Genomic DNA, 13,402 nt, shown 5'->3' with positions numbered 1-13,402 from the left:
CATAAATTAAATAGAAATATATATTGATATTGCATTCAGAGATTATATATGGAATTATATTTGATCAATTTATACATAAGAATTAACTACTATGCAGTCAAAGAGCTATAAACTGATCTTTGTAAGTGTGAATCATTGGTGTGTAAACTAAACTAACCTATTTTACAGAGTGAAGCTAATATCTGACAAATTATTTGCTCATTCATTCTCCTCTTCTAAAGGCTTCATTTCCTGACACGCTGAAATGTTTGAGACACTTATGTGGACGTTAATGGAGGGATTGGAGATTAGTTGCAGTAAACAGGAACCTTGCCCAGACAGAATTCCCACTTGTTCAAGGCAAATTTTGCTTTGGAGTCTAAAGATTAAGAAACTAATTCACTAAGAATTCACTCCACATATAGGGCTTATTAGCACATAATTTACTTTAACCATGTTAACGTTACCAGATTCTTATTTGTGAGCATTTTTACTGACATTTCTCTCAAACAAAAACCAAAACTATAGCATTTGGCTAAACAAAAACTAAATACTAATTACTGTCATTATTAGGTATCATGGGGTAGCTGTGTTATGGTCTGTATCCACAAAAACAACAGGGCGTCCGGTGGCACCTTAAAGACAAACAGATTTCTTAGGTGCCACCGGACGCCTTGTTGTTTTTGTCATTATCAGGTCACCCAGTCACATCTCTGACAATGCAGGATTCTTCCCTACAATACATTTTACAATATTTTGCCCTGTACAGATTCCCAGAAGCTACAGTTGGAAGGGTTCAAAGGTCCTATCCTTGGAAAGGGAGAGGTCACAGGACATTGCTTAATGCTTGGCATTACACAACTGCTCCTTAGCTGGAGTGAGAGAGAGAGAGAGAGAGAGAGAGAGAGAGCACAGCGTATGGTGCTGCATAGCCTGGGATGTTTACAGGGCTTCCATGGGCCAGCACCACAGATGCTGTTCTCTGCAGGACAAGATCTTAAGATATTACAAAGGCTTGGGATAGCGTGGGGGACAGAGAGAGGAACAATGAAGTCATTTGATAGGGAAGAAGAATTACCTCCATCTTTTGAATCCTGTGATCATTTTCTTCTTCATATCCCCCCTTGGCACAGGGAGGAAATATCACCAATGGAAGGTCTAGAAGAAAAAACAGCAGTTTTATTTACAGATTCGTTTTTCCTTCACCACTCAAATTCTTCATCTATTTAGTTTACTTGTAATTTTGATTTTCAGACATCATGGATATCAGTACAAATACACATTTTAAAAGCAACCTCAGCTGCTCTGGGAATATTACTGATAGTACACTACTATCACAGTTATGTAGTAAAAGAGGTCTTAAAAAATGGTCGTGTTAGCAGTGCCCTACCTATTGAATCTTATGAAATCTCTCTGGTATTGGGGAGTGAAGAAGAAAACATCTCTGGAACAGATATGGCTTAACTAGCTCCCTCCAAAACCGTTTCTCCATTCTTCAGTCTTCCTCAGATCAGTCTCACTTTGCTTGTCTGAAAAAGAAAAATGTTGTTAACTTACCAAAAATAAGAGTTACCTCCTCTACACATCACTATTAATGCAAACCCCAATCAATTCAAACTTTCTGCAATCAGAAGATATTAACTTACTTTGTATTATATGAAAGTGAGAGGTAACCCGGCACCAATAGCAAAAAGTACCAGTGTGATGGACAAATCTTATTTATGTGAATATTATGTGCACAAAAAAAAAAACAACCACTTACCATTATTTTTAATAAGATTTAATAGGATTAAAGACAGCCGCAAGGCAAGCACACATTCTGGCTTTGTGTGGGGCCTCTTCCTATATTCAGACACCCTTGGTAGGATGGACTGCTGGAGTCAACTTTCCTGTTGGGGATCTTGCTGCTTTTACTCCTGTCTGCACTCTACCAAGCTGGAGAACAGATTTTTTGGAGGGGGTGGGAGGGGAAAGGGTAATCTTGTTGCCAATTAAAATAACGTTATTTCCCTTGGTAATACAATACATGTATGCAAACAATGCATATTCCAGTCTCTTCACCTATTTTCCGTTTATTTGGTTTGCTTTCACATCCAAAGATGCACAGTGTAAGATACCACAACATTTCATTAGTAAATATATAGGACTGGGCATCCTCTGTTAAACAGCACAATATACGTGTGGTGCATATGGGGATGGGGCTAAATCACATCACCTATTTTGGTGTTAAACTTGTATTCATATACTTGGAATTACACCTGGCTTTATTCCTGCATCAGTATTAGCATTTGCTCAGTAAAAAGAGGTGGTCTAACAAATATGCATTTCTGTATGGTAGCAACTCGGATTTGAAGATTTTAAAGAACTTCACATTCTTTGTGAATGTAAAACTTTGTAAAACTGAGGTAAAGAGGTTAAAGGACCAATTCAAAGTCACGTGATGTGTCAATGGTGGAGCCAGAAATAGAATGCACAGTCCCCAGTTAGCTACCCAACAGCCTCTCGCAGATGTCTCCCAAAACAGTTAATTGCAACACTATCTAGGAGTTTCTGAATCTCATATTATTGAATCCTGGTCTCCTGGTGGTGGTTAAGGTTTAATCAAAGAGCTAATGGAACAAGCTATACCACAAAGTGTCTAAACTTCTTGCTTTAAATAATTTAAATTGAGCTAGTTGTTGAGCTATCCATTGAAAAGCAGATAAGAAAAACAAAGTAAGTTTCAAAATCTCAAACTGATTGAGTTGTCTCCTTCCAAAGAGACTCACAAGTTATCTAAAGTAAACAGCATCTCAGAGAGATAAAGAAGGTTCTTCCCTGTAACAAACAGGAAGTCGGCATAAATGAAGTCATTCCTGCACAGTTATTATAAAGAAGTGCTAGGCATCTTTTTTTTTTTTTTTAGAATGACAGAGTATTCTTAATAAAAACTTCAAACAGGTTTTATAGCTGCATATTATCCATTGAAACCAGTCATAAACTGCACTGTAGCATTATTTAGTGCAACTCCAATACGGCAAGAGTCACAACTCATTTTATTTATAGTGCTAGCTAAAATGTTAGTTCTTGGCTTTACAGTAGCTGCCATTTCTGTAGCTGTTATATCCCAGCACACAGCAATCTGGATCTTGCTACCTTGTTATAGGATATGAAAGAAGATCTCGGGAAACTAACACAGTGTAACTGGAAACAGAATACCCAAATAACTACACTATGCGTTAGTCTATAAAGAATACAGCGTGAAGAGTAGAGAGACGAGTTTTGTAGATGCCAAGAGAGAATACTTCAGAAGTAATCTCAGGATTCACTATCTGTGACAGGAATGCCCACTGTAGAAGTTACATGCTTAACAATGGGAGAAGCTGAATATTGCACTTATGAGAAAGAGGAACCCAGGAAGAAAATGAACTGCTGGGGGGAGGGGGGGGGAAAGAGGGGCAGAAGGAGTGAGAATCATCAGCTGTAATCTTTTTATGCAGAAAAGAGAAATTCATATCTGGACCTGTTATAGTCACCTTGACATGACTCACTTAGCTAGCTTTTCTTTGTAAGACAAGTACTATTATAGCAACAAATGAAGATATCAGATGAACACATACATTACAGTTAACGTGCAAGAACTGATGACTGTCTATTGGTTACAGTCAGTGTTAAAAAATAAGGAAACAACAGCTGATGAACTCTTTTTTTTTTTGTGTTTGAAACTAATAATGTCTCCCTGAAGTTTCTAGGCAAGAGATATAGTTGACCTTCCACACAAACAGGTACTCACTATTACATTTCAATAAAATAAGGTAGATAAATATGAAAGAAAATCATGATGAAAGTAAAATAATAACAATGTAATGTTCAAAAAGTGGTTGTAAGATCAAATTCTTTAAATAAGACATCTATTACACACACACACTCACTCAGGACCAGATTCTGCCCTCAATTACACCCATGAATCCTCAGTGACGCCAGTTGAACTGTATGGGTATAGTTGAAGAGAAAGTTTGGCTCAATCCTGAGAGATATTAAGTACCCGTGACTCCAGCTAGAAGTCATTAGAGTCAACAGGAGTCACTGGTGCTCAGCTGTCCTTCGAATTTTAGCACAAAGACTAGCAAACAGCATTGTACATCCTCTTTCAAAATACAAACTGAACTGAAATTAGATTAGGGGCTCAGTCTAAATGCAGAAACCTATTTACTGAGAAAGTCAAAAAAATTCACTCATGTTTAACATTACCATTAGGGGAAGTTCTCTCCATACATGCAGGAGTTAAATGCATATATGGAAAGAAAAATACTCTCTCAAGACATATTAAACTTTGTCTATATATAAGCCAACAAATTTAAGCAGATAATTAACATAAATGGTGCTATGTGACTATACAAGAAAACAAAAAGTTCCAAGTTCACCCATAATATCAAGATATTTCTAGTTATATAAATGCAATTTTAGCCCCAGAATAAAGGAGAATATGCTCAAAGCATTTAAAATAAATATATGGTTTTGTCCTGTACACTGTAAAATTAGAGGTTACATGAGTTAATCAAAGGTTACTAAAATTTATATCACCATATTTTTTCCTATGAGACAAAAAGTTGATGTATAAAATATTGCTGATGTGGGGGGAGGGGAAAAAAGAGACATTTTGAACTACATAATACCTGAAAGTTAGGCATGAGACAGGCAGAAACTGGTCAGGGCTTCCATTTCCTATGAATTGACTCTTAAATCTCCATGATTATGAGCAACAGAGTGAATTAACAAGTGGATTTTCAGACCAAGTCAATTCAGGAAGAATAATATTGAAGGAGTTAGGGACACATCCTACAGAACCCTTATGTATAACAAACCATTTAGCACAGATAGTTTCAGCCTTAAGTACAGATTCTGCAAGCCTTACTCATGTAAATTATCCTTTGGAAGTCAACAGAGCTACTCACATGAGGAAAAACTACTTGTGAGTAAGCACTCTTTACTTTTTCTGCTGCAACTTCTGCCAATGTTTTTTGTGCATTATTCTGGTTATCGCTCAGCTAATAACATATTGATTTAAAGTAGCAGAACATAATTTCCCACTTTTCTGCACTAATCAGTTTCATTTCCATGGAATTTTGAAAGTTAGAATGATAGGTTTTTCTCTGACCCTCACCCCCTCATCATGCCTATTTTTTTTAAATAAACATTTTAAAATCACAGCAAACCTATTTTTTTTTAAATAAAGGGAGGGATATTATCTGGAAGTCCCAATACTTTTTTTTAATTATTATTTTAATACATTTTTTCCTCCCTTATCCTCTCTCACCCAGAGAAATAAATTTCCTAGTATTTTCTTGCTTGTTAAATTTTGAAGTTTAGATTCAATAAATGAATATGCTTGTAAAAAAGCCTTCTTTCCCTTTGATGTTCTGTAGTTATATCCTCCCAGTAGCAATTTGCTCATCAAGATTTTATTGTGTAGTTAGTCCGTGAGCACGTAAAGTCTAATGATATTTCTATACCAGATTATAAGAGGTTTTATAAACATTGGAGTTTTCCCTCTTCCTCCACCCCTGCAAAAAAAAGAATCAAAATTACATCCCCTTTCATACTTCACGCCAAAAGATGACATTTTCTCAGGATCTTAATTAAGATAATGATGAACACCTGTGTCGGCATTCTTTGGCAAGACAGCTTTATCAATCATAATCTTTTAAGTACACTCAAAAAACCAACAAAATCATATGACAGAACCAATCTGTTGCCTTTCCTCGCGGTAGTTTTAGCTCACTCTCTTCACACACACACACACAAGCACACATTCAAGAATGATTAAATCTTTAAAGACTGTAATAGAAATAGGAGCATTGGATTTTAAAGTTCAAACTGAAAGTAACTATTAGAGTAAGTCAGTTAAGACATATATCATCCAAGATTCCAACTTTTTACCTTCAGATACTAAAAAAAGTCCCCGGAGTACATCATTTGTATTTATAAACTACTAGTGCTATGGTTCTGAAGTATGCTGTTTACTGCTGTATTCAAAATGTTTTCCCCGCTCTAGAAAAACCACAGCTAGTCCCTATTACACATTCATAAACTTTGTTTTATTTACTGCTTTATGCAGTGCACCATATGTTTGCACATTTTGAATCAAGTTAGCCAAATGAAACCATGGTATAGAAACTAATATATAGATACAACTGCTGCTACATTTGTGTCAAAGTTCTATGCAGTCTTTTCAGGTCTGATCTTCCAAACTCTCATTCATGCCAATAATCCCATTGGAGTTATAAAGTTTATAAAGGTTTGCAGCATCAGTCCCTCAGACTACATGTCACACACAAAAGAACAGTTTTGATTATCTATACAGGTAGTTTTAAATTCTCAATTTAAATAAAATGAAGGATGCAGACTAAGCCTGCAAATCCTACCCATCATTACCTAAGACCCATAAACTCAAAAGCTACTAATTACAATAAATGCATAAAGAGGAAGCATATGCACCATCACGGCTGTTAAGGGAAAAGTTAATCCAATGTTTGTCAATATAATTGTTAAAGCAACAAAAATAGCCTTAGAATCAACTTCGTATTTCCCTTGAATCAAAGAGCTGAACAGTCCTGTAAAGCAGATTAATCTTAGGCTTTCCCATTTGAATATACTTCTATCATAGGAAAGTGACTAGTAATTCAGTAGAGCTATCAATGTGCAAATAAAGCAGAAAATAGAGACATCCTTAAGAAATGAGTCTCAAATTTGACAATAAGTGAAGGTGACAACCACAGCAATAGAACCATAAACTAAATGTTCCAATATCTTGAAGAATTATCTCCAGTTCTTTTAAAACTGCAAAGAATATAATAGAGGAATAATGTAGTGAGGATGTCTGTTTGATAGACACGTTCATGATGGCATAAGCCCTCTCTTGTTACATTTCATTAATCAACCCTGGTATTATACTGCAGTACATGAAATTGGGCATAAACTCAGTACAATTCGGGGGGAAAATGTTACTTTAACAGAATGTCAAAAATTAAGAGGATAATTTTACATGACATTAACCTTACCTCCTCCTCAAAAAAGTCAGATACACAGGAAAGAAGGCAGTTAAAACTTCTGCTTCTCTCTACAAATAAATTGGCAAGGAAGAACTGTTACTCATTCTACTCACATATAAACCGAATGTTAAACATATAAAACTTTACCAGATGATACCTTACTCATTGAGCAAGGGGTATTGTCAGAGGATTATGACAGAAGCTCTTTCCAGAGAGGGGGGAAAAACAGAGCACTTTAGAGCAATAGCTAAAATTAACCCAGTGACAAATACCAGTGACATTGTGCAGCTGAAAACTGATCAAAGTGCACACCTGTGTGGATTGAGTATGTAAGAATGTGTATGAACCTGGTTTTAACAAACCTTCATGGTTACTACAGGCAAAACCCACATGAATGTTTAAAAAGGAAACCATGCACAGCTCAGCTTAATTTAAAAAAAAGGAACAAGAAAAAAACAAGAAAAAAAAACAAGCTAAAACTCCATTATATACTAATCATATATATATAGAATAGAAGAGATATCAGTCTTCTCAGCATTATGACTGAGAGATTCCAGAAGATACATTTAATCTAACCAGGATTTCAATAAATCATTTTCTATAATTGCATGAATTATTTACAAAAACATAACGCAAATAGGTGCCTCGTTTATTTGTTCCTGAATACTAGAACATTTTGCACAAGCACAAAAAAGGACAACAGATGTGACTCAAATCCTCCAAAACACAGACGTACTTTGATTGTCCGCATAAGAATTTGGAAGCTTTAATAGATGTGGGTTTAAGTTATTAGTTAATAATAAAAAGAACCACAAGGGGAAACGGGGCTTTTTTCCCCCTCTCAGAAGCTATATGTTTAGCCCAGGACTGGCTGCCAGTCCCAAGGGGGTGGCTGCTGATCCCTTCCCTGCCCCGGTACAATTGGAGGTGGGATTTGAAAAACCCACGACATCAGTTTTGCAAAAATTCTCGTGCAATTTTACCAGCCTAAGTACAAGCGCCACTTGCCCACCCTTCACCGCGGGGACGGAAAGGCGCCTCGGGAGCCCGGCTGAGCTCTAACAATGGCCAGCGCACCAGGGCAAGGCTCTGGGGCTGCTGCCCCGAAGGGCTGCAGGGACAAGCGGAGTCCAGGCTCCTGGGCGGTCACACCGAGAGGGGCCCCCCAGGCAGCTCCCTGCATCCCCCAGCCCAACGCCCGCTGCCCGGGGCCGCCCCCAGCCCATGCAGGGGGGATCCCCCCCCCCGGGGCCGGACCCCACAGCCCGGGAGCCGCCGGCCCGGGTCGCTCCGGGGGAGGAACCCCGGCTCCTCACCTCTCGGCCAGGTTCCTGCCGGCGCCGGCGCCGCGGCCCCGCAGCGGAAACGGGCGGCCGGGCAGGTCTCTATTGGCCCGTAGCGCCTGCCCGCCCCGCTTCCGGACTCCCCGGCAACCACGCCGCGTTCCGCCTTCCAGTAAGAGTGACAGCCCGAAGGACCAATGACAGGGCCGTGGAAAAAAGGAAACTGAAGCTAGTAACCAACCGGCAATTGAGACTAGGGAAGCGGGGGGGACTGCTAGGAACAGGGGCGCTTGGGAAATGTAGTCCGCCCTCATGATGCCTCTGGACCAAGCCCAGATACAGAGAGGAACGCTGCTTTCTCCTGTCCTGTTTTCTTCCCCTTTCTACTTTCCCTCTGTCCTCGTTATTCTCTCTCCTCTTTTTTCTCACGTTCTCTTCTTATGCCTTTCTTTTTACTCCTTCTTTATCCTCGTTCCTTTCTCTCCCTCTCACTGTCCTTTCATCTACGTTCGTGCCAGCGGCAATCATTGCTTCCCCAATCGTGGTTCGTGTAGGACTGTAGCGTGTACAAAGGGGGTGATTACATTTTCAGGGCTTCTGCAAATCACTTGAAACTTCTGCACCGCAAGATCGTGCTTGCAGCCTTTGACCCGGAGCTTTTCAGAGGCATTCATTTAAACAGAAAATGTTCTTTACAGAGAGGTATTTAGCTGTAGGAATGCACAGAGCGAGGGCAGGAGATGGAACGCAAGCGGAGGGGAATTTCTTTTTCTTGTGGCAATGGTGCGAATTTCTGTATATGTGCCATTGTCACGAGCACACACACACAAAAGTTGATGGTCCGGTGTTGTCTGAGGGAGCCACGGCGTAGGAGAACTACTAGGATTTTCAGAGCAGCAGTGAAACTATAATGCAACCATAGCAAACATTTATTTTTAGTTCCCTAATAACCTGTTCATGCGGATGTTCCCTGTGCTGAAGGCAAGTCCCTACCCTAAAATGTTGCAGCCGCATATGTTCATTTCATTGCTCTCGTCTCTGGAAAATACTCTTGGTTAATCACGTTTTTATTTGAGCAGTTTTCAAAACGCCACACGTGTTAAAGGCCCCTTCTCGGTGAAGAAATCACTTTCTTATAACTCATAAAGAGCATTAGCAGCAGCAGCGATCAGAGAGAGGTAATCAATGAGAAAAATCCCTGGAGATCTGAATCCTTTGCCAGACTTGCTGGAAGGAAGAGATTGTCAAACCCCCACCCCCAATCCCTCTCTTCGGCAGAGAGAGTTAATCACCACAAGAAAACAAACGGGGGGAAAGACATGTTCCCTCCGCGACTTCAGCGGGATCTGCTGGGGCTTGAAACCTTTTGCCGGTGACACATTCTGTCAATCCCATTTAGTTTGAAATGGGGGAGGCAGGCATTGTATGGCAGCGCAAGAAGCAATCTGACTTCTCTGCTGTTGGAAGAATGGGTAATTGTTTTGGGGGCGCGCACTATCACTTCTAAACGCGCACCGCATGTAAGCATAACTATGGTCTAAGACTTTGACAAGAGGGTTCTCATCCAGAGCGCTAGATAACCTCAACATCCGAAGAAGTGGGTATTCACCCACGAAAGCTCATGCTGCAAAACGTCTGTTAGTCTATAAGGTGCCACAGGATTCTTTGCTGCTTTTACAGATCCAGACTAACCCGGCTACCCCTCTGATACTTAACCTCAACATAGGGGTCGCTACCAGCTCCCCCTATAACACAAGTGGGTACATAGCCACATGTCCTGCTGTCCCACCCACCCTAAACAGATTTCCAAATAAATAAAGAGGAACCCTCGCTATCTCTTCCCTTAATACAGACACACACAAAAGGAAAGAAAAGAAAACACATTTGGTTGACATATGGGCAAAACCAACACACCCGTCCTTGCTCCTTTTTCCAACCCTAAAGCAGCCAGGGTTTTCGAAGTAAAAATCTGTCGCGTGAACCTCCACTTTCCTGATCCACGACTCCTCTCTGCTCAGCACGTGGCGTGAATTAAACTTTACGCGTTGGCTAAACTTCAGCATTTTGTCTGCCGTTTGTTTACTGAAATCTGGCTATTGCTGGTAGCAACTTTTGCTGTTCATTTACTAAACTGAAGGGCAGTCGAAATTTCTTACTCCAGTCGCAGCCGCTTTGGATCTTCCAGGAGCCGACTAATTTTAAGCAAAAAAATTCTCCAGCCGACACCCTCGGAACAGGACCGAGGGTAATTAGAACACGAGCATGTACCAGTAAATAATGCAAATGCAGCCTCTGTTGGAAAGACACCAGGCGCTTTGAAAGCGATCCAGGTAAGAGCAGCACTTGACATCTCCCCTCGCTCCCCGTACGTGCCTGTGTGTATTTAGCTGGAGTTATTGGTAAGATGGGTGAAGGGCAGAGCCCACAAATGGCAGGGAAAGCGGCTTGCCTTAGCTGGGGGGGGGGGCGGGGAGTGAGAGGGAAGCGAATAAATCGGGATATGTTCCTGTTGGGAAATATATCTGGTGGAATCAAAAGAGATTACATCCTCTGATCGGCAGGGATTTATCCCACTTCATATGGTTTTAATCTGCTTTCGCTTCTACCCTTTTATGAGTTTCAGAGAGAGAGAAAAAAATACCTGGTTTATTCTTCTAGATCCGCTGGTAAACCCTCATTTTGAAGGGTTTCTATCCACCCCTCTCTCATTCCCCACCCCTCTTACCTCCCCTGTCCTTCTTCCTCTCCTCCCGGGACTGGTGCTGAGAAAATAAATGCTTACATTTTCCTACAATGAGAAGTCACAGCTTAATGATTCATCAAAAAAACGCCAACCCCCACCCAGAAACATCTTATTTGGAAATATCCCCTGATCCCTTATTATCTAGGGAGGGGGGCGAGGACAACATTTCGGGCTGCAAATCCGGACAGCATTTCACATTTCCCTTAAAATTGCAACAGGTACCTTCTCTGGGGCGTGATATCTGACAGAAGTGAAATGAGCAAACAGCCTCCTTGCCTGAAAGCGTTTTTAAACTGTGGGGGAAGACAAATATACATCAGATGATATTACATATTGTGTGTCTACACACACACACAAACACCAGCCAGGAGTGAGAGAAAATATAAATAATGTGTTGCCATATATAGAGATATATCCTAGCCGCTAAACATAATTTTCCTGTTGAAAATAGATTTTTCTTTTTTTTTTTAAATTGGAAGTTTATTTCACACCCCCATCTTCCCTGGCCCTTTTAAGGGATCGGATCAAATTATATTCTGGTCGGGGAGGAGGGGAGGAAGGGAATGGGGACAGAGCGTGAGGGGAGGGGGAGAATGGATAATAAATCTTATTAAATATATATTTTTTCATAAACTGATTGGCTTGCATTCTAGTGCAGCCCGGCCATAAATCAAGAGGAAAATGTGATGGCTCCACACAGTATTTAGCAAATGAAGAAAGTTGGAGCTGATCTTAAACGGCTTGGATGTGATTGCCAGCCAGGGGCCGGCGCACTTGAGCCTAAGAGCTGCGGAAGAGAGAGAGAGAGAGAGAGAGAGAGGCTCTCCTGCTGGTTGGGTTTGGTTGTGGCAAGCCCCGCAGGATCCTGCCATTTCTTCCACTGACAACACCCCGGGAAGGAGGAGCTTCCCCCGCGCCGCGTAGAAGGCGTCAGAATCCTCAATTTCCAACTTAGCATCTTGGCAGGACCTTTCGCAAAGCCAAAAGCAGATCTCGAAAAAAGCCTCTCGGTCCAAAGGCAAAAAAAAAAAAAAAAAAAAAAAGGGCAGCCCTGCTAGCTAGCGAGCTGAGCGAGCAGCAGCAGCACAGGGGCGCTCGGCTGCAGCAGCCGAGAACCAGAAGCAAGGTGCTGGGCTGCTGCTGCTGCTGCTAATCCGCCAGCTGCCCCACCTGGCAAGAGGGCTTGGAAAAAAAAACAACAAAAAAAAGTCACCTAGAAAAATCAAAGCGAGCGGCAGCGCCTGGCTATTTTGCTGCCCGTGTATATGTATGTGTTTGGCCATGTCGTATCCTCAGGGTTACTTGTACCAGCCCTCCGCTTCCTTGGCTCTCTACTCGTGCCCGGCTTACAGTACCAGCGTGATTTCGGGACCCAGGACCGATGAGCTCGGGCGATCTTCTTCGGGCTCCGCTTTTTCGCCTTATGCCGGATCTACCGCTTTTACCGCCCCTTCTCCGGGTTACAACTCCCACCTCCAGTACGGCACAGACCCGGCAGCTGCCGCCGCCGCCGCCTTCACTTCCTACGTGGTAAGAGCAACAATGATCGGCAGAAAGCCCGGCTCGCCAGCCCTCGCTGGAGCAGGGGTGGGTTGGGTTCTGCTGGGGAGCGCTGCAGAGGCCGGGGGAAAGGCAACTTGCAACTTCTTTGGCATTTGTCTACACTGGTGCTAGATCAAAAGTGTCTCTGTGGAGGGTGGGGTGCCGGGTTCTAGCAAAGAAATAGTAGAGGAATAATTAATGCAACTATTGTGTTTTCAATTAAGGGCTTTGCAAGGGGAAGCACACACCAAACGGACAATTAAAAAAAAAACCCTTTGACTAATGTCTTTTTTTTAATGATCTGTGTGGTACCGCTCCTCATTTTTTTTTTCAATTGTAAAAAAATAAAATGAATCCAACAGCCAGCCTCGGAATCAGGCTGATCAACCTATGTAAGTTTCTTCTGCACCACCTTCATTAGGCTTCCCAAATACTGCAAAGCCGTAATCCCATCTCTGCAATCCGATTTGGAAGCATTAATAATAACAACAACAAAAATTGTACGATGTGGCCATGTGCTCCCCCGTTTAATATATTTTCAGCGTAGAAGAAAATTTTTGTTCATTTGCGGGCCCATCTGGGGTATTTTTAATTTTTTTTTTTTAGAAAAAACAAGTGAGTCTGGTTTTGTTTTTCTTTCTCCCCGAGAACAAGTCTCTGGCTGCAGCGAAAAACCCTGCAGCCCTTTGGAAAAATAACAGTCGCCCATCTCCACTCACCCAGCGTGGGGTTCGGCAGAGTTTAGCAGAGTTTTCCTGCTTTCTCTTTTCAAGCGAGTGCCTCCATGGCGGAAAAAAACCCGTCCTGGTGCGGCGGTTGTGTGA

General features: G+C 41.5%; 1 protein-coding gene and 1 long non-coding RNA gene across 7 annotated transcripts in view; one reads left to right on the top strand and one right to left on the bottom strand.

The window, feature by feature from the left end:
• The window catches only part of LOC123349390, a 14,758-nt gene extending 6,288 nt beyond the window's left edge, over nucleotides 1-8,470 (bottom strand). The window contains exons 1-5 of one of the 5 annotated variants that reach the window (XR_006573516.1): nucleotides 8,327-8,470; nucleotides 7,020-7,078; nucleotides 1,742-1,914; nucleotides 1,370-1,508; nucleotides 1,058-1,137 (exon numbers count right to left, since the gene is read on the bottom strand). This is a non-coding gene — a long non-coding RNA (uncharacterized LOC123349390). Of the gene's footprint in view, nucleotides 1-1,057; nucleotides 1,138-1,369; nucleotides 1,509-1,741; nucleotides 1,915-7,019; nucleotides 7,079-7,993; nucleotides 8,170-8,326 lie in introns of those variants that run through there. The other 4 variants (XR_006573519.1, XR_006573515.1, XR_006573520.1 and 1 more) reach the window with 4 other exon arrangements.
• A 3,793-nt stretch (nucleotides 8,471-12,263) lies between these two features.
• IRX5 (iroquois homeobox 5) overlaps nucleotides 12,264-13,402 on the top strand; it is a 30,066-nt gene continuing 28,927 nt past the window's right edge. For both annotated transcript variants that reach the window (XM_044987398.1, XM_044987399.1), the window contains exon 1: nucleotides 12,264-12,566. In XM_044987398.1, the coding sequence (XP_044843333.1) occupies nucleotides 12,306-12,566 (261 nt within the window). In that variant the 5' untranslated portion in view covers nucleotides 12,264-12,305. The remainder of the gene's footprint in view (nucleotides 12,567-13,402) is intronic.

This window comes from Mauremys mutica, chromosome 14, assembly GCF_020497125.1.
Source record: "Mauremys mutica isolate MM-2020 ecotype Southern chromosome 14, ASM2049712v1, whole genome shotgun sequence".
Classification (NCBI taxonomy): Eukaryota; Metazoa; Chordata; order Testudines; family Geoemydidae; genus Mauremys; species Mauremys mutica.
The sequence above is the reverse complement of the archived record's forward strand: the minus strand, read 5'-3'. Positions and strand labels throughout refer to the sequence as shown.